The 20,425-nt window shown below is 41.7% G+C and overlaps 1 protein-coding gene across 4 annotated transcripts in view; it reads left to right on the forward strand.

Annotated features, from left to right (window-relative positions):
- The window catches only part of HECTD4 (HECT domain E3 ubiquitin protein ligase 4), a 150,604-nt gene that overhangs the window by 90,476 nt on the left and 39,703 nt on the right, over positions 1-20,425 (forward strand). For all 4 annotated transcript variants that reach the window (XM_081113358.1, XM_081113359.1, XM_081113360.1 and 1 more), the window contains exons 36-48: positions 271-551; positions 755-944; positions 4,520-4,601; positions 7,555-7,757; positions 8,536-8,671; positions 9,444-9,626; positions 10,145-10,309; positions 10,696-10,865; positions 11,714-11,829; positions 15,373-15,476; positions 17,283-17,444; positions 17,550-17,698; positions 18,180-18,259. In XM_081113358.1, coding sequence (XP_080969484.1) covers positions 271-551; positions 755-944; positions 4,520-4,601; positions 7,555-7,757; positions 8,536-8,671; positions 9,444-9,626; positions 10,145-10,309; positions 10,696-10,865; positions 11,714-11,829; positions 15,373-15,476; positions 17,283-17,444; positions 17,550-17,698; positions 18,180-18,259 — 2,021 coding nt within the window. The remainder of the gene's footprint in view (positions 1-270; positions 552-754; positions 945-4,519; positions 4,602-7,554; positions 7,758-8,535; positions 8,672-9,443; positions 9,627-10,144; positions 10,310-10,695; positions 10,866-11,713; positions 11,830-15,372; positions 15,477-17,282; positions 17,445-17,549; positions 17,699-18,179; positions 18,260-20,425) is intronic.

Here is a 20,425-nt window from a genome sequence, read left to right on the forward strand (position 1 = left end):
CCAAACTATAGGATCATGTAAGTGAGCATCAGGGGTCAGGAAAATATTAAAAAATCTTTCTTGTTAAGTATTATTGGTGAATTATGAGGTTTCATCAGATAATTAAAAAAACCTCAATTCTTGACCATCAAAGCACAGTTCCAAATCCAGGTCTTCCTCTTGAAATCTGAAGTGATCCATTGGTTTATCCTCAGGTAGGGACCTCTTGCTTCTGAATTTCTATAAATTAACATTCCCAGCATTATGTACCTTTTCTTCCTTCTTTTTCAGGAGCCACATAGGTAAAGCCATCCTAAGCCAGCCAGCTTGTGTGTCCAAACTCCTCTCCCTGCTGCTTGACCAACGCCCGTCTCCAAAGCTGGTCCTTATCATCCTTCAGCTGTGCCGGGCGGCTCTCCCACTAATGAGCGTAGAAGACTGTGGGAACGTGGAGCTCCCACCATGGAGCTACTCTGTTCCCTCCCTAAACAGTGAGCAGGAGGATCCCAGCGACCCCGCATCTAAGATCGCCTCGTTGCTCTTAGCAAAGCTGGCAGATTACGTGGTCCCAGGTGAGCAACTTTGGGACGGGAAAATTGGCACTGCCTTTGTGGACACTCACACGAGCTTTCACTTGTCCACTGTGGCAACTCAGCTTTGTGATAAAAGAGATGAAGAAGGGAGAAGGGACACGGGGAGAAAGGGAGGAAGAGAGATTCCAAAACCAGTGTTCTCACTGCACAAACAACTTTGCAATTTTTCTATTTGCTTAAAGGATGTCAGACAGTTCTTTCTCCAACCGCTTCTGAACCTGACACCACATTGACAAAAACCAGTCCCAAGAATTCCTTAAAAGGAGATAAAGATCCTGGAGAAGAGAGTGAAGCAGTGGATGGCAAGCTCTCTATCTTTATCCACAAGCGGGAGGACCAGTCATCCCATGAAGTTCTTCAGCCATTACTAAGGTAACAGAGATTTAATAGCTACACGTCATCAAGCACTAACCATGTCGCAGGCCCTGTGCTGAGTAAGCCCCTTACATATGTTAACTGTCTCAGCCCTCTTAGCAATTCTAAGACGTAATCACTACTACTGTCATTCCTGTCATTACCCTTGGAAAAACAGGCTGGGCTGAAAGTCAGACACAGGGTCTCTATTCACAACTTGACCACAGCTCAGTTCTATCTCTCCAAACCCAACAGAGCAAAAGCCCTGTTGACAATGTATTGTTTGTGTTCAATGGAGAATTTACTGTGTGACTTGGGCTTTGAGAAGGAATAATGCAAACAGTGTTATTGGCATCCTTCAGCCATCAGTAAATTTGAAGATGCCATTGACTGTGGGGTGGAGATGTAAGATAAACTTTTTTTAGGTTTTATTCATGGAAGTATGAATGGTATGATTGCTCAAAGAAGTAGAAATATGTCATTATTGTCCAATGACCACAAGCCTTTGGGGCCCTGTTAGTGGGATCCAGGACATCGGGAGGCCTGCCATAGAGCACAAGGGGCTGTAGAGCAGGTGTTTATGTCTCAGGTGGAAGAGTCATAAACACCTGCTCTACATGATTTGGTGATGGTTTCATCTTCATAATTGGGTCCCTTGTCTGTCATCGTGGCAACTGAAAACACTAATGGGCTGTTGGCATAAACTAAGCAGGTTCAGGGCAGGTCAGTGCTTATGAAGAAATATCTAAGAAACATCTTGGGCATTGCAAAATGTCACAGTATAAGCTTGGTGGCAGAGGAAGCTGAATTATTAAAAAGAAAGATCCAGGGGAGAAACCAAGATGGCGACATAGGTAAACACCTGAAATTGCTACCTCGCACAACCACTTCAAAAATACAACTAAAAGACACGGACATCATCCAGAACCACAGGAAGGCTAGCTGAGTGGAAAGTCTACAACTAGAAGGAAAGAGAAAAGCACACTGAGACTCAGAGGCGGTGCGGAAGTAAAGTGCAGAGGTATGGAGGTGCATGCGGAAAGGGCTGGCAACTGAGGACGCGGCTGTCTTTTTCAATCAGGAGGGAGTCACAAGCTACCCACTGCTCTGAATACCAGTTCTGGGCGAGTCTCTGGGGACCCAGATTCATACGGGGAGAAACTGGACTGTCTAGCAGTGGGCGGAACTCGAGGGCGGCTTTCTCTCAGAGGTGCTTGCAGCGATTACCATGGGACACTGAGACCCGGGACCTCTTAGGGCAGGACTGAGGATCAGCCATAGCCGTTTGCTCCGTCCTGTTGATTCCCTGAGACCCCGCCCGACCCAAGCTGTGCACAGAGGCTTTTGCATATGAATGACCTGGCCCTTTGCAATCTACAGTTACCTAACAAACTGCAGCTGGGTCAGAGAGTCCAAGAACATCCAAAAGAAGGCCCAAGGCCCCACAGCAGCTTGCATTGCTTCACAGCTGGGCCTCATCTGAGTACCTCCAAAACCCAAACAAAGAAGAATCTGCAGATCTCTCCATAGCTTCTGCTGGGTAGCCTCAGGCAGAGGCTAAATTAGCACCTCCTTAGAGATCCAAGAGCCAGTGTACCCAGTAGTCAGAATGGACCATCCAGATTACAACTCCTCAGATCCATAAGGGACACACTCAGGGGGCAGACTGAGTGAGCACCAAAGCCCCACTGAAGCAAGTCTTGCCCCATAAGGGTGTCTCCAGCACAGAAGTTCTCCCACCATAGACACAGCTGATTTTCACAGCCAATTGGCCTGGAGGTCAATTCCTCCTAGTGATACCAACAACAATCAAGGCTTAACTACAAGATTGTGCACACAGCCCACAAAGGGGTGAACCAAGAGTGTCTACCTCAGGTAATTAGGGAGGCTGAGCCACTGGGCCCTATAGGACACCTAGCACAGAAAGCCACTCTATCAACACAGGGAAGCAACCAAAATGTGGAGACAAAGAAGCAGGTCACAAATGACAGAAATGGAGGAAAGGAAACTACTGGATATAGAGTTCAAAACCATGGTTATAAGGTTTTTCAAGAATTTTCTAGAAACCGCCTATAAATTCAGTGAGACCCTCAATAAGTCTAGTGAGACCCTCAAGGATATGAAAAAGGACCAACTAGAAATTAAGCATACACTGACTGAAATAAAGGATATTGTACAAAGTTCCAACAGCAGACTAGAGGATCGCAAGAATCAAGTCAAAGATCTGAAGTATGAAAAAGTAAAAACACCCAACTGGAAAAGCAAAAAGAAAAAAGAATCCAAAAATACGAAGATAGTGTAAGGACCCTCTGGGACAACTTCAAATGAACCAACGTCCGAATTATGGGGGTGCCAGAAGAAGAGAGAGAGCAAGATATTGAAAACCTATTTGAAGAAATAATGACAGAAAACTTCTCCTACCTGGTAAAAGAAATAGACTGACAAGTCCAGGAAGCACAGAGAACCCCAAACAAAAGGAATCCAAAGAGGACCACACCAAGACACATCATAATTAAAATGCCAACAGCAAAAGACAGAGAGAATCTTAAAAGCAGCAAGAGAAACACAGTCAGTTACCTACAAGGTAGTACCCATATGATTGTCAGTTGATTTCTCAACAGAAACTATGCAGGCCAGAAGGGAGTGGCAAGAAATATTCAAAGTGATGAATACCAAGAACCTACAACCAAGATTACTTTACCCAGCAAAGCTATCATTCAGAATTGAAGGTCAGATAAAGAGCTTCACAGATAAGAAAAAGCTAAAGGAGTTCATCACCACCAAACCAGTATTATATGAAATGCTGAAAGGCATTCTTTAAGAGGAAGAAGAAAAAAAAAGGTAAAGATAAAAATTATGAACAACCAATACATATCTATCAACAAGTGAATATAAAAATCAAGTGAATAAAAAATCTGATGAACAGAATAAACTGGTGAATATAATAGAATCAAGGGCATAGAAAGGGAGTGGACTGACAATTCTCGGGGGGAAAGGGGTGTGGGGGTGTGGGAAGAGACTGGACAAAAATTGCACACCTATGGATGAGGACAGTGGGGGGTGGGTAAAGGCAGAGGGTGGGGTGGGAACCAGATGGAGGGGAGCTATGGGGGGAAAAAAGAGGAACAACTGTAATAATCTGAACAATAAAGATTTAAAACAAAAAGAAAAAACCAAAACAAAACAAACAAAAAAAAGGGAGATCCAGTCATTCACATCAAGGCATTGAATTCATGCTGTTATTAAAATTCCCCTCACTTGGGGATTCAGGTCACTTACTGAGTGTCTCCTGTGTGCTCGGCCTTCTTTATTGTAGATTCAGACTCTGAATTTCATTCAACCCTTTAGTCTGTACATCATTTTCACATAGGTTTTTAATTATCCTTAAACTCTAAAAACAACTGTTGTTTTAATTCCTTAAAGTCTATAATTAAACAACATAAGATCATGTCCTTTTGGAAAAATTGAGTCTTAACAGTGCATTTTAAAAACCGGTAATGGTGGCCTGACCATTGCTGGACGGCCCCACAGTATGCAGGCCCACCTTTGACTGAGCTGGTAGTATTGGTGCCTCTCTCTCCTCCCCTTTTCAGTAGCTCAGAAGGACGGCCCTTCCGACTTGGTACTGGTGCCAACATGGAGAAGGTTGTGAAAATGGATCGAGACATGACCAAGGTAACCCTAATATGCAGACACCTGCTCTGACAAGACCCACAATTAAAGCACATTTGCTGTGCTTCAGGTTTCACAAGACTTTTTTTTTAAATTTAAATTCCCACAAAGAGGCAGGGTGAGAAATTAAAGTCAATGGCTTACCTGAGGCCATTTTAAAGAGAAGTAGTCAAAACCAATTTGTCACCCTGACCGGGTTGGCTCAGTGGATAGAGCGTCAGCCTGGGGACTGAAGGGTCCCAAGTTCGATTCCAGTCAAGGGCATGTACCTTGGTTGCGGGCACATCCCCAGTAGGGGGTGTGCAGGAGGCAGCTGATCGATGTTTCTCTCTCATCGATGTTTCTAACTCTCTATCCCTTCCCCTTCCTCTCTGTAAAAAATCAATAAAATATATATATTTTTAAAAATAACCAATATGTTGTTAATGTTAAAATGTAAAAGAGAACCCTTGGTTTTGACCTACAAATTTTTTCTTAGCTCTGTTAAAAAAGTTTTACAGCCTAAGAATACTTTAAAAGTGATAATAGATGAATAGCCCATCAAAATATAAAAGTATGCCCAGGCTCACAAATCACATCCTCCTATATAATAAAAGGCTAATATGCAAATCAACTGAATCACGGAACGACTGGTCGCTATGATGCGCACTGACCACCAGGGGGCAGACGCTCAACGCAGGAGCTGTCCCCTGGTGGTCAATGTGCTCCCACAGGGGGAGCACTGCTCAGCCAGAAGTCCTGAGCCGGGCTCACAACTGGCAAGTGCAGCAGTGGTGGCGGGAGCCTCTCCTGCCTCCCCAGCAGTACTAAGGATGTCTGGCTGACTGAGCAGTCGGGCATCCCCCAAGGGCTCCCAGACTGCGAGAGGGCACAGGCTGGGCTGAGGGCGCGTGCACCCTTCCCCCCAGTGCACATATTTCATGCATTGGACCTCTAGTAATCCTATAGAATAAAAGAGAAATGTGTAAATTGACTGTCCCTCTGCTATGCTCACCAGCCAATCAGGAGTGAGTATGCAAATTAACCCAACAAAGATAGCAGGTTAATTTGCATACACAGGCGCCAGGCGGAGAGCAGAGCTGGAGAGCCGGTGGCTTGGGGGGACATGGTCCCTCAGTCGCTCCCCCCAAGCTGCCAAGTGAAGAGCAGAGAGGGAGAACTTGCGCTTGGAGGACTTGGCAGAGTGGGAGGCCATGGGATGGAAACAGAGCAGGAAGGGAAAACTAAGAGTGCGGGGAGCACCAGGAATTCTGGTGATAGTAGTTCTGGTGGCAGCCCCAGGACTGGAAGCAGAAGCCCAGAGTGCAGGGAGAACCAGGAATGCTGGGAATCGTAGTTCTGGTGACAAACAGGTCTCCTAGACACTAGAGCAGTGGTTCTCAACCTGTGGGTCGCGACCCCTTTGGGCGTCGAACGACCCTTTCATGGGGTCACCTAAGACCATCGGAAAACACATCTATAATTACATATTGTTTTTGTGATTAATCACTATGCTTTAATTATGTTCAATTTGTAACAATGAAAACACATCCTGCATATCAGATATTTACATTATGATTCATAACAGTAGCAAAATTACAGTGATGAAGTAGCAACGAAAATAATTTTATGGTTGGGGGTCACAACATGAGGAGCTGTATTAAAGGGTCGTGGCGTTAGGAAGGTTGAGAACCACTGCTTTAGAGCAAAGTGAGCCTGGAGCAAGTCACTGTTGCAGTCGGGGATGGACGGAAAGCAAAGGTGAGAGACATAAGTAAAATCAGAGTGTCTAGGAAAAATTAAAGGGAAGATATCCTAAAACTTCTAGGAAATCTCCACCAATGAAGCAAAGAAAGAAAAAATGCCTCTATTATTCTGTGAGCAACAAACCAAACTGAGTTGGGGTCTCAGACAGTTTGCTCATATGATTGCAAAAACAGAAACTCCCGGATTGGAGAGGGTGCAGGTCGGCTGAGGGACCCCCACATCCCCCAGTGCACAAATGTCGTGCAGCAAGCCTCTAGTCTAGTATATTAATAAAGGAAAGGAATAAAAACAGTAATGTGTCATTTTCGCCTGGCAGATGGGAAAGTTAAGAAAGTTGGATAATGACCAGTATTGCCAAGGTGAGGATACAAAGCATTTTCCAGTATCCAGAGAAAACCGTGCTCTTCACAGTTCTGTTTGTAAATAACAAATAGGATCTGTGTACACATGTATACGTGATTGGTTGAAGAAATTGTTATATGTCAATTATCCCTCAGTTCTTTAAATTTTTTAAATATATATTTTATTGATTTTTTTTACAGAGAGGAAGGGAGAGGGATAGAGAGTTAGAAACATCGATGAGAGAGAAACATCGATCAGCTGCCTCCTGCACAACCCTTACTGGGGATGTGCCTGCAACCAAGGTACATGCCCTTGACCAGAATTGAACCTGGGCCCCTTCAGTCCGCAGGCGACACTCTATCCACTGAGCCAAACCGGTTAGGGCTGTACCTCAGTTCTTTAAATCAGCGGTCGCCAACCTCTCAGACTTCATGGACCACCAGTGGTCCGCAGACCACTGGTTGACAACCACTGCTTTAAATTATAAAAATTTTAAAAATTGTTATATTTGTATGATAAAATACAATACAACTCTCAAAAAGAGTCAGATAACTCTTTATACCAATACAGGAACATATTCATGATGTTTTGATAACTGATAGAAATAAATGGAAAAACTGCATGTAGAGTGATCCATGATAATGTAAGTGAGAATGTGCACGGAAAACATCTAGCAGACTAACAGTTTTCTCTGTCTAGGTGAGGACACAGGATGTTTTGGGGGATTTCTCTTCCTCTGCACAATGTTAATATGTGAAGTTTTGAAAACGAGTCTGGGTTGGTTTGGTAGTTGGGGACACAGATCTCACAGAGGTTAGTGATGAGAGGAGTGACATGGATCTCGAGAGCATCTTCCAATGCCCTGCAGGGTGGCTGCTGCGAGGTGGTCACAGAGGAGGCCGCAGCTGCTCTCCGGAAAGCAACCAAGTGGGCACAGTCAGGCCTCATCGTCAGCGTTGGGCCACCTGTGGAATCGGTCAGCCCAGAGACTGCGAGTGGACTGTCCACGGGTGACAAAAAGAAAACTGCCCAGACCTCCATTTGCCGAGAGAGGAACTCTGAGCTTGCGAGGTCAGTCCTTCCCTAGGGCCGAGCCTGTCCACTCTTCACATTTACTTTGTGGTGGGTTTGTTTTTAGGGTTTTAATTTTATATCACCCATTGACCTGCTGGAAATGGAGACTGGGGCTTAAAATACCACCTGAGGTTGTGATGGACAGACAGGGAGGCACTCCTGGCTGAGAGGACACCTATAACCAGAGGCTTGTTGTTGTTTTAATATGTTTTTACTTATTTTAGAGAGAGAGGAAGGGAGGAGGGGGAGAGAGAAACATCAATCGGCTGCCTCCCATACTCACCCTGACCAGGAATTGAACCGGCAACCTTTCAGTGCACAGGATGATGCTCGACCAACTGCGCCTTAGCAGCCAGGGCACATTTATTTTTTCAGAGGCTTGTTGTTCTGAGAAAGGCCACAACCGCAAACACCAGCTACAGTTTTTTGAGTGTTAGTGAACTCTGGCCTTGCTGCCTTTACTTCTTCCAAACAATCCTTCCCACCATCCCCGCTGTGCACATGAGCTTCTTTCTGGGAGAGGAGTGGGTGAATGCATTTGCCAGGTGTTCCATGCTTGTGAGCAGTGCAGGTACAGTTGGTCTCCTCGATCCTAAGATCCTACGGCTTGCCCCATCAAAATCGGAGGTTCATCGTTTCAGAGGAGTCTTAGTTACTGAAAAGATTTCTTCCTAATGATAACTTAGCTTCTTCTCAGTCAGTGAATTCTGACACCGACACTAAAAACCACTTCTTGGCACTGGGCACTGACAGTGTTCCCTATTGGCACTTGCAGGACCGACCCCGTCCGACCCTTCATCAGTGGGCATGTGGCAAACAGCATGGCTGCGGAAGTGATCGCCCTGCTGCATAGCTTGCTAATGGCACCTGAATCAAATGCCGCTCAGATATGGACCACAACGGCAGAAAAGGTCAGTGCGGTGTTGCTGCTGAACTGAGGAAGGAAACTAGGGTTCTTTTTGAATCATGCCTAGCAAGGGACATTTTTAGGAAAGTGAGGTTTCCCATATTGGCCAGTTATACTTGTTCCCTGTTTTCCCCCTCGGATTTGCTTTGATTTAGTAGTTTCAGCTCTATTCACCAGTTCTAATCTTGCAGAAAACAGGACAGAGTTCTCAGGGAAAGAATGGCACCCCTTGATTCTCCTTCTTGCTTGTGTTTGAGTGGTGCCGACATTAGGACATCGTGCAGCCTTGTTTATTGCATTTATGAAGGTACTTACTAAGTCTTACGGTGGCCTCTGTGTGATTTACACTCCCTGAGTGTTCTGTTAGTAATGCATCATGACCAATGCAGCTAGAGATCTATGATCAGTTCCCCTTTCCCATGGTCATTCTTCAAGTGACTCTATGAACCATGTCCTAAAGGTAGTTGGGTGTGAGATGTGGGGAGTATGCTCTGACGGTTTTCCTTCAGATAAATGTTTGCTTTATTTTAGGGGTTTTATTAATACAGTGTTTGTTTCTCCCGTTTTGAGGTTGTATATTTCCAGTTCTGTCCAACTACCTAAGGCAAATATGACAGGAATGTCAGGGGTCTTACCTAGTAGTTATTTCATCCCTCCCACACCCACAGTTACTTCAGTACATGACACCCAGTCACTGTTGTAGACACTTCATCACCCTTTGTATCAAAATAACCAAAACTCCAGCTCCTCCTACATGGACTGCTTCTTATATTTAGGTTCTGTCTCGTGCACTGATGTACATTCCACAATTGGGGAAATATGCAGAAAGCATTCTGGAAAACGGAAGCAGTAGTGGTAGAAAACTCGCCAAACTTCAGAGAATTGCCCGCCAGGCCGTCGCCGCACTGTGTGCACTTGGAGGCTTTAAAGAGACAATCAAGATAGGGTCTGAGGTTCAGGTAACCAGCCACCATTTCCCCATATCATTGTTTTCCTCTGCATATAAGCATCCATTGATTAATTGACTATCTGTACCGACAAGTGTTGTCCACCTGTTGGATAAAATCCTTGGTCCTTCAAGCTAAATAAGGAATCTGAGAAATGCATTCTAATTCACACTGTGTTGCAGACTGAATATTAAAACATTACTGTATATTGTTAACTGTGATACTATAATACTTATGTCCTGTGGTATCTTCAGTAACGGCAGTATTTTAGAATTGAAATTTTGATATTTAATTGAGATTAAATCATACTGTGACCACCTTGATATAAAATTTTAGGGCCTATCATTTTAACTCATGTTCAGGACTTAGTATTATAATAAACTGCTGATATTATATGATAATCAGCATTATAATCAACTGTTACTGTAAGGCCTAATGACAGCTATGAATTTACTCTTCCCACTTGTCACATGTAGAGTTACTTTCACTTTCGGAACTGGTAGGTGGTGCTGATCCATCTGTGTCTCTAGGTTTTAGGCAGAGGAATATCAGGAAGCATCGGAGTAGTGGCTTCTATCAATGAACAGGAAGGTATAGCTACAGTCAGATTCCCACCCATAGACTGTAGAAAGACTTCGCAAGCATCAGACACACTGACTATTCCATTGTCTAGACTTTGTGTTCCAAGATCAGAGGTAAGGTGATTTTTAAATGCATTACAAAATGTCACTGCAAATGGTAACCGCAATGTAATGAATAATGTGCACAGTACAAAAGCACAAATACTTGATTATCTTGAGTTTTACTCGTGATGTGTATTTATATATTGGGGATAATTATTTAATAGTCACATTTGTGTGAAATTTGTTAACTTGATGCCAAAATTCAATTATTTATTTAGAAATATTTTATTGTGTTATATTTTTTATTGTTTTGGTCTAGTTTGTAATTTTCTGTATGGTGATTTTATTTTTTTAACTGATATTTTGAGAATTAACTCCAGATAATTAACACCCTCATTTCTTATAAACTAACTACTTGAATTTAACTTTTTGCCATGCCCCCCCACCACCACCATCAGGCATTGCCTCTTCATAAACTGTCCATTACTGAGAAGGTAGTACAGGCAGTCCAGTCCATGTTGCTTCCTCAGGAGGGAAGTCTCTCTATTCATACCTCACTTCCTGCAACAGGAGATGGGTCAGCTCCTGTGATGGCAGTCGTTCGGCTCCTGGCTGAAATAAGAACAAGGTGAGCACCCTCCAGAGATCCCCTAATATGCCAAGGTGGTGTAGGCTGCAGGGGCAAGGTCCTTGGTGAGCTCCTGCACTCTAGGCTTGGCGGGTCCCCAGTTTCTGTCCTTGAAATAAAGTTTAGCTGTTCCCTTGAAAAAATAAAAAATAATCAAAATGTGATATGTGGAATGAAGGCTCCACTGATTTGCTTTGGTAAAAGAACTTTGTTCTCTCACAGGAATTCCTCTGTCACTTTGCCTTTTTTAAATGGTACAGTCTACCATACTAGTTCATATCTAGTTCATCATATCCAGACTGATAACGAGAAAGCTAGGGAATGCACACAAGTGTTGGTGTTGGAAAGAAAAGCAGTCTTTTCCTGCAAATACATCTATTTACCATTAAGCAACAGAAACAAGTTTCGCTTTTGATAATGAGACTTCTCAGAAAGCGTTCATATGTACTTTGATTCAGGTGAGAGTCAGAAAAATACAGATATCCAAGCGTTTGGATTCCTCTTGTTCTCAGAACACAAAGGTTGCCCTAAGCAGCGCAGCTTAGGGAATGCTTTTTGGAGACAACTCTAATGTCTCACCTGGCTCTTTGTGTCTCCATTTAATGGAAGTGACAACCATTTTTCCCTTTTCTGATTGTTCGTGCAGTGTCAGCAGTTACCATGTGGGAAAAGATAAATTACTTCTGTATTTCCAAACCAATGCTGCTCAGAAAAAAAGCAAGAGGAAGGGGGAGTTTGAGCCTTGTTGTAAATTAGGGGACAAAATTGATTGAAATGTTTTTCACAGTTGACTTTTTAGAGAATGAACATTGATGACTTTGAAATATTGTAAATCTTTTAACATTAAGAGCATGCCTGGTCATGGCCCAGCTTTTAGAAGACAGCTTATTTTGTGAAGAATTCATACAACAGTGCCCAGCAGCTGTTGAAGTTCTTAACCTAGTAGCCCAAGAATGCAGTGCTGGTGAGTACCTGTTATGGAAAGTACCTTATCTTATTGAGTCTTGTCAGCACATTACTACTTGATAATGGAAATTAAACAGTTTTCATGCACACACCTGTCAAACAGTTGAATTCTACAGACAGTACTTATCACAATTCACTTTCATCCCAGATCTAGAAATGGAAATAAAAAGCTTTCAGTGTATACCAAATAGGAAATCAGCATTTTTCAGTTTAACTTTAGGACCATGTCAAAGTGGGGTTTTTTCTCCATTCATATGAATTCATTGCCTTAATTTCCCTACTAGAACTATTTATGAATGGTCCTTTGGGCTGCACATACTTTCTGACTATTGTGATTGGCTACATGTGAATTCAAAACCAGGAGTTTGCACTAACATCCGTCTTTTTGTGTGTGTTTCTGAAAAAGTTTAAACAGATACAAAAATAGGAAGGTTAATATAATGAACCCTCATGTTCTCATCACCTCATTTCAATAGTTATCACCTATAGCCAACCCTGTTTCATCTATGCTGTACCCTCCTGATTGTTTTAAGCAAATTCTTAGGTATTATTTTATCCATAAATATTTTAGTATGTGTCTCTAAAAAAATAAGGACTCTTAAAAAAATCACCACTATACCATGATCATATCTAAAAAATTAACAGTAATTCTTTTAATATTATTAAACATCTAGCTATGTCTTTTAAATTTCTTTTAAAATATTGATTCCCCTTAGTATCTTTTTTCCCCTTGCAATTTATTTGTTGAAAGGTTTCCCACAGTCTGGGTTTTGCCGATTGTATCCTGTGGTGTCATTTAATATGTCCTTTTGTCCTCAAATTTCCTGTAAATTGGTAGTTGGCCTGGGTGTTTTTAAGTGAAAGTTTATGCTTATCCCCAAGGATATAACTGGACCCTGTATGAAATTGTTCTCAATTAGATTGGCATTCATTCCTCAGTTTTCTAGTGCTAGCATTCTCAAGAACTATAAGGAAGAAATTAATCTTTAACTTCCTTAATAGTTCTTTTTATAGTTTTAGTTTATGCTTTTTTAGCCATTTTTATTCATATTGTTTACTATTCCTCATTTCATTTGCTTTTTCAGTAACTCTCTAATCTTGTTTCTGTCCTTGAATTTTTGTCCTTTTTCACATTTGACTTTTATTAGTTTGTTCCTGCTTTTTAATTAGTCTCCGTTCTGTATCTGTTTTACTTCTCAAATCTCCTTCCTTTAATAAGCATAGTGCTGTGGAGCCAGGGACTGTTGTTAAAACTCAGAGAGCCCCTGAGAATAGAGAAGTAGAATAGAAGAAAGGAGTTTGCTAGACTTCTTGGGTGAAATTACTTGTGACTAATTTTTGCCCATAATTTTGTGTTATACTAAATTTTAGGTACTTATTTCCCTGCCTCTCCTTTTTAACATTCTTGGTTTAGGTTGCATATAGGACATTTTAAAATGATTTTAGCAACCATATAACTTGCTGAATTAATTGCTTGCTTTTCTATAGGGCTCTTTTTGAGTATCCTCTTTCATATATTTTATGAGATAAAGAGGTCTTATTCTGTGAAATTAACTTTGGAACTTAATGTACAGGCTAGAAAGTATAATAATTTAGAGCAGTGATCTCAAATGGTTTTACTAATAACCCACCTAACCTTTTTTTCCTAGTGGAAAATAACTCTGTGGTAACAGAGGGTTGGAAAGAAACGTATGAGAAGTACTTATTAATTGCTACAAAAGAGAAAACTATTAGCTTATCGATTTATATTCTAAAATAGCACCCTATGTCGTAAAATATTAAGTTGCTGACTCCTTAGTCATTTACCTGTAAATACAACTCTTCCCACCCCCAGCATCTGGGTTACTTTGCAACACAATAGGGGATTCTCACATCCTACAAGGAGTCATAGACTGTGCTTAAAAGAAATGATGTTTAATAAAGAGGATTCAAGGTGATGGGTAGAAGAGAAAATTCTTTGATTTTTTATTTTTAACTAGAAGCCCAATGCTCAGCCCTTGCAGCCCCAGCTGCCTCACCGCCCTGGCTGCCTCACAACCCTGACTGCCTCACAGCCCCATAGCCCCCACCCACTGGTTGTTCCGGAAGGTCATTCTGGAAGTTTGTTCCACCTTCCGGTATAATTAGCATATGAGCTCTTTATTATATAGGATGTGTTGATATTTTTTTATTTCATATATAAAAATGTTATAAAATTTATAGGCAGTAATATATTGAGTCTCTAAAATGAAAAATTTTTTAAATGAATTCCTTCTATTATTTTATTTCATCTGGGATGAATTAAGCAGCAGATTTGCCATTATAATATTAACTAAGTCATATCTAAATTGTATAGCTTCTTTGATCCAAGGAAGAGTATCTAATTCCATCTGATCTAGAAAGATAGCACTACAGAACCTTTTCCCATGAAGCAATATTCCTGAGAAGTTAACTTGATCCCTTGGTTGAAATAGCATAGGGAACAAATTTTAAAACTGGAAAAAAAAAAAAAAAAGGCTTATAGAAACCAAAGTAAGTCCTCAATTTTAATTTGTACTCTTACAGAAGCCAGAACCTCTCAGGTTCAGCTGTTTCCTCTTCTTCCTAAATACACACATTCCCTGAGCCAGAGGTTTTTCTCAAACTTTGAAAGTTCATAGGAACCCTGGGAAGCATGTTAAAATGCTGTCCAAACTCTAACCAAAAGCCGCAGTTGTAAGTTGTGGATGGACCTCAGGCCTCGCTTGAAGGAACAGTGCTCTGAATTCCCCTGACCCACATTCTCGCCCTGCCTCTCCTGTGCTGTCAGGCTTCTGTGTGGACAGTCCCTCCCTGAGACCCAGGCCTGGCAGCTTATCAAAAATAGCTGGACTCTATGACTAGTTTACATTTATGTAATGGACTCCATGAATCCTATAACTAAATAGTTTCCCTCTTTGACTTGTCCAGTGGGAAACAGATCTGGACTTGTGCCTTCCGGTGTAGATAAAGGACAGTGTGCACACACCTCGTGGCCTGGCCTCACTCCTGCCTCCACTTTGACCCTTGTGTCTTGGCCTCAACTTTCCTTCCGCTTTCTAACCCATATCATTGGATTGTGTTGGAGTCTGTAGCTGTGGTACAGTCCATCAATCTTTCTTGCTATTCTAAACAATTCTGTGTTTTACTTTTATCGGACTACATTTTATTCCTCCTAAGACACCTTTTTTAAAAATTGAGGTATAATTCACATACCATACCTTTTATCATTTAAAAGTATACAGTTCAGTGGTTTTAATATATTCACAGAGGTGTACCACCATTACCACTGTCTAATTACAAAACATTTTCATCCTTCCTCCAAAAAGACCTTGTACCATTAGGCAGTCATTCCTCATTATCCCACATTGCTCTGCTGCTAAGCTATGTGTACTAGACAAAGATGTCTCAGGCTATTTGCTCTTTTGTTAGGATTTGAATCATCTCTGCAAGCATTATTTTGCTTTGACCCTTCTCCGAAAGAGGTGGAGCGCTCTTGGGGGGTTGTAAGACTCGTTTTCACTTATTCCATGCATTCCCTCAGGCGAGCGACTGGCAGTTGTGGAGGTGCAGTGTGAACGGCTGAGGATGCTCTACCGGGACTGTGCCAGGCCCCCACCGCCGCCACTGCAGGCCGACCGGCGACAGGTGAGCCCTCTGCAGCACCACGCCTCCTGCCTGACTGCAGCACTGGACATTGAACAATGCCAACTAGGACTTCAGTAGAATTTAGAATGAGCGTTTGAAAGCCATTTGGAGGCATATATTCTGCAGGGACATACTACCATCTTTGAATGTCAAAGCATATTGTTTTGACATTCTGAATATGAATATAGAGAAATGACAGTAGAGGAGCAGAGCTCATTAACGTGTACATTTTCATGTTATCAACAACAGAAAGAGAACACTTCTTCAAAAATGTTAGATCTGTAGTCAATCTCATAAAAATAAGACTATGTAGAGAGAGAATGAGAGAGATTAAAAAGCAGAACCTGCAAAATCTTAACAATTGCTATATCTGTGACTTTCTAGCAGCACTATTCATAATAGCCCAAAGATGGAAACAACCTAAATGTCCATCAACTAATGAGTGAATGCATAAAATGTGATGTTTCCATACAGTGGAATATTATGCAGCCTTAAAAAGTAATGCTGCAGTAATACATGCTATAATACGGGTAAACCTTGATGTTATGCTAGGCAAAAGAAGCCAGTCACAAAAGACCACATTTATATGAAATGCCAAGAATAGGCAAATTCATAGACACGGAAAGCAGACTGATGGTTGTCAGGGGCTGGGGGGAGTGGGGGATGGGGAGTGACTACAAATGGGCAAAGATTTCTTTTAAGAGGGACAAAAATTTTCTAAAATCAAGTCGTAGCCGTGGTTGCACAACTCTGTGAATATCCTAAAAAACATTGAATTATATACTTTAAATGGGTAAATTATATGTTATGTGAATTATATTTCAAAAAAATCAATGCACCTTAGTAAGAGTATGTAAAAATTATAGTAGTATTGTGGATGTGAAATTATTTCAAAATACAAAGTTTAAAAAATACATATAAAGTAATGTCACCTGAAACCTCATCATCTCTAGTTGCCTATAATTCCTATTTAACAAAAATGGGCTTCTGCAGTTTTGTGTCTAGCTTTTCCCTTTCCATAGATGAGTACCTTTCCACATCAACCAATAAAAACTGAATAGTCCCGCATATACTTGTGCCTCAGTTTACTCACTCAAGCTCTTATTGTTGCAAATCCACATTGTTTCCAGTTTTCGCTGTAACAGTGATCTGAATGTCCTTGGAGCTCATCTTCACATGCATCTTTTAGTTCTTTCTTTAGAATAAAAGTGAAATGGAGGGATTTTAAAAAAATATGCTTTCATCTGAGAGAGAAGCTTGGAATTCTATGCTTAGATATATTAAAAACTATGAAAGTAAAAAAATGAGCAATTAACCTAACCAAGAAGAGAAGGGAGTATAACCATAGAACTCTTTTTGTTTATTTGAGCTGAATATCAAGTCCTAGTGATATAAATTCTGATTACTGATTGAACCAAAATGTGTCCTATGACAGCACTGGGAGGATGAGGGGTGAGGACCTGTGTATGTACATGTATGTCAGGAGAAGTAGGTCAGTGGGAATTGAAACCTCTTTGTCATAATAGAGGATAAATGATGTCTTAACAAAATATTAAAAATGGTGTCGTAAGCATAGAAGGAGAAATATAGAGGTAAGATCAGAATTAACAGTTAAAAGAGTTAAGAGTGATTATTTTGAGAGAGCAGGACTGGGCATGGGGAAGGAAACTGCCTTTTCTTAATAAAGAAAAGTTTCCTTTGGTAAAAAAAAAAAGATACGTTATTTAATTATTATTTTTCTTCTTTGAGAGAGTGAAAGGATTTGTATTTGCAATTCTATTGAATGAGAGTTTTTCCCCAATGCAGCCCAAAGAGATAACTTGGAGCGCCTCCAGAGTGTTCCCACCTGTTCGAGCCTGCATGTTCTCGTCGCACCTTACTTCCGTCACCTTCCTGGCTGACCCCAGCGCTGGGGGCGGTCTGCCCCGGGGTACCTTTATCTACGCCACCTCACCACTGCCAGTTCAGGTGAGAAAACATATGACAGACTGGCTTTTGCCTCTTTCTTTCAAATTTGAGAGAAAAAGCAAGTTCAGCTCTCTGACTGTCTCCCCACTTCTGGTGTTTCTTCAGGCCCCATCTTTTTACTGGGAAATAGAAATCGTTTCCTATGGAGATACTGATGACGACACTGGACCAATAGTGTCCTTTGGGTTTGCTACAGAAGCAGAGAAGCGAGATGGGGCTTGGACTAATCCAGTCGGCACTTGTCTTTTCCACAAGTAAGTGGCTACTAGTGCTGTTACTTAAAAAAAATAAAAGTAGTGGTCCCTGACCGGTTTGGCTCAGTGGATAGAGCGTCGGCCTGCGGACTGAGGGGTCCCGGGTTTGATTCTGGTCAAGAGCATGTACCTTTGTTGCGGGCACATCCCCAGTAGGGGGCGTGCAGGAGGCAGCTGATCGATGTTTCTCTCTCATCGATGTTTCTAACTCTATCCCTCTTCTTTCTTCTCTGTAAAAAATCAATTAAAAAAAAAAGTAGTGGGTTGGGTGCTTTAAACTAAAGTAATATCATTTTAATCTCTAACCTCCATAATGTATAAAATACTGGTTGGAAATATGTTCATGTTGAGGGAAAGAGAATGGCTCCTAGGATTTCTCTACTAATTACTCTCATGCCACTGAACCCTCCACCTGCTTGCTACTTCCCGCCCCCGTGTTGGCGGGTGAGCCTTGTCTCTGACTCGCCTTGTTTTTCCACAGCAACGGCCGGGCTGTGCACTACAATGGCTCCAGTTTATTGCAGTGGAAGAGCGTTCGCTTAGACGTGACTCTCTCTCCCGGTGAGTGCAGCAGGAGCTTTTTTCCCACCCTCTGTAGGTTGAAGTTAAATAAACTTAGCAACTGGAAACAGTCAATTTGTCTTTTAGTGAAAATGAAATACTTGTCGTTGTTCTCTAGTGTACACCAACCCTGTCATTTTATAGGCCACTATCATCTAGAGCAGCCGTGGGCAAACTACGGCCCGCGGGCCGGATCCGGCCCGTTTGAAATGAATAAAACTAAAAAAAAAAAAAGACTGTGCCCTTTTATGTAATGATGTTTACTTTGAATTTATATTAGTTCACACAAACACTCCATCCATGCTTTTGTTCCGGCCCTCCGGTCCAGTTTAAGAACCCATTGTGGCCCTCGAGTCAAAAAGTTTGCCCACCCCTGATCTAGAGCCTCCATTTGGTAACTTAGGAGTCACATTTACTTTTGTTCCTGCATCATGAGAAAATTTTGAGATTTCACTTCTCTCTGAAGTTTGGTCTTTCATCAGCTTGTTATTAATGAGCAGATAAATAGCTTCAGAAAAAGAGAACTTGCCCAGTTGGCATGGCTTAGTGGTTGAGCATTGACCTATGAACCAGGAGGTCACGGTTCGATTCCTAGTCAGAGCATATGTCTGGGTTGCAGGCTCAATCCCCAGTGTAGGGTGTGCAGGAGGCAGCTAATCAGTAATTCTCTGTCATCATTGATGTTTCTATTTCTCTCTCTTTTATTGACTGAAATCAATAAAAAAAAAAAAATACACACACACACACACACTAGAGGCCTGGTGCACAGATTCATGCAGGGAGAGGGAGGGCTTCTCAACCTGACCTGTGCCCTCGCACAATCTGGGACCCCTCAGAGGATGTCCGACAGCCGGTTTAGGCCTGATCCCCGCAGGGGATCATAGCATCATAGCAACTGGTCGACTAGTCATTCTGGTCATTTTGGTCATAAGGGTCACTTGGGCTATTGTGTGTGTGTGTGTGCGCGCACGCACGCATGTGTGTTTTAAAGGAGAACTCCACCACTAGCCGTGAGGCATTTGTGAAATTTATTATACAGGAAATGTAGACTTTGCTCTTGGTAACCTGAACATCTGGTCCAGTTTTAACCAATATTCTGCCCAAATGTTTCAGTCACATAGTCAATTCAATTAAAAACCAATCTTCCCCTCCCCTTTTTTTTACCTCCATGTAAGTAATAATCTGTGTAGTAGATGAATTGGGATCAGTCCTACCTGCTCCAGCAGGAACAAAATATAGGCGTTCTCCTCACATTAGAAGCAGCCAAACATGTTGGCTACGTATTTTCAGACAGGACATCTTAGCATCATCTCTGATAAAACTGACTATTCCCTGACCACTGGAAAGCCAGTCCTAGTGTGTCTAAAACATATGATGCCCTGTGATGAAAAATAGAATCACAGAACTTCAAGCACTTATTGGAGAGTTTGCAACAATGGATTAGTTAGAAAGCTCCTGTGCTAGCAGTTTCTCTGGAAGTGGGAGTGCGGATGTAGTGGACACGCTAGTCTTGGGTCTCTAAGTTCTATCCCAGTATCCAGTCACCTCATGAGAAAACAACAAGGCTTCTATTATCTTAGCTTCCTGCAAAAATGCCTTAAATACATATAAGTAAGGGACGCTTTAATGGTGTACCTTTAGGTTACATTGTGAGTTGAGTTTTAAATTATTTTAAGATCATCTCTTAAATCTTCTATAAATTTATTAAGAAATTACCTTTTTACCTTTATGCCATAAGTAATCTTCCACATATAAAAAGAAAAAAACTTATATTCCTCCATTTAAAAAACCCACCTGCTGTTTTCCATTTTTGTCTTGGCTGCCAGGAAAAGGCTAAATTTAATGTGTAATTGTGGTAGCTAACTTAACTCAGACACTAGGTGTTTTTCTTCTTCTAAACATTTTCTTTTTAAAATTGTTTATTTCTGCAGTAACTTTGTTTCTGCTCTTTGCCCAATACTGACCTAGAGATGTTAGAGAAATGAAGCATTTGATAATAATCCAGCAGTAAAGTTGGCTTTAGAGAGAAGGAAGTCTAGCGGTTGCCTCCCCTGGCATCTGAGGTATAGTGAGTTGTGGTCCACACAGTGTGTTTCCATGACTGGCCTGTGAGGGGGTGAGCGCTGTAAGTGAGAGCAGGACTGATGACTGCATGAAGCATCATGT

Source organism: Myotis nattereri (assembly GCF_964212035.1).
Source record: "Myotis nattereri genome assembly, chromosome: 19".
Classification (NCBI taxonomy): Eukaryota; Metazoa; Chordata; class Mammalia; order Chiroptera; family Vespertilionidae; genus Myotis; species Myotis nattereri.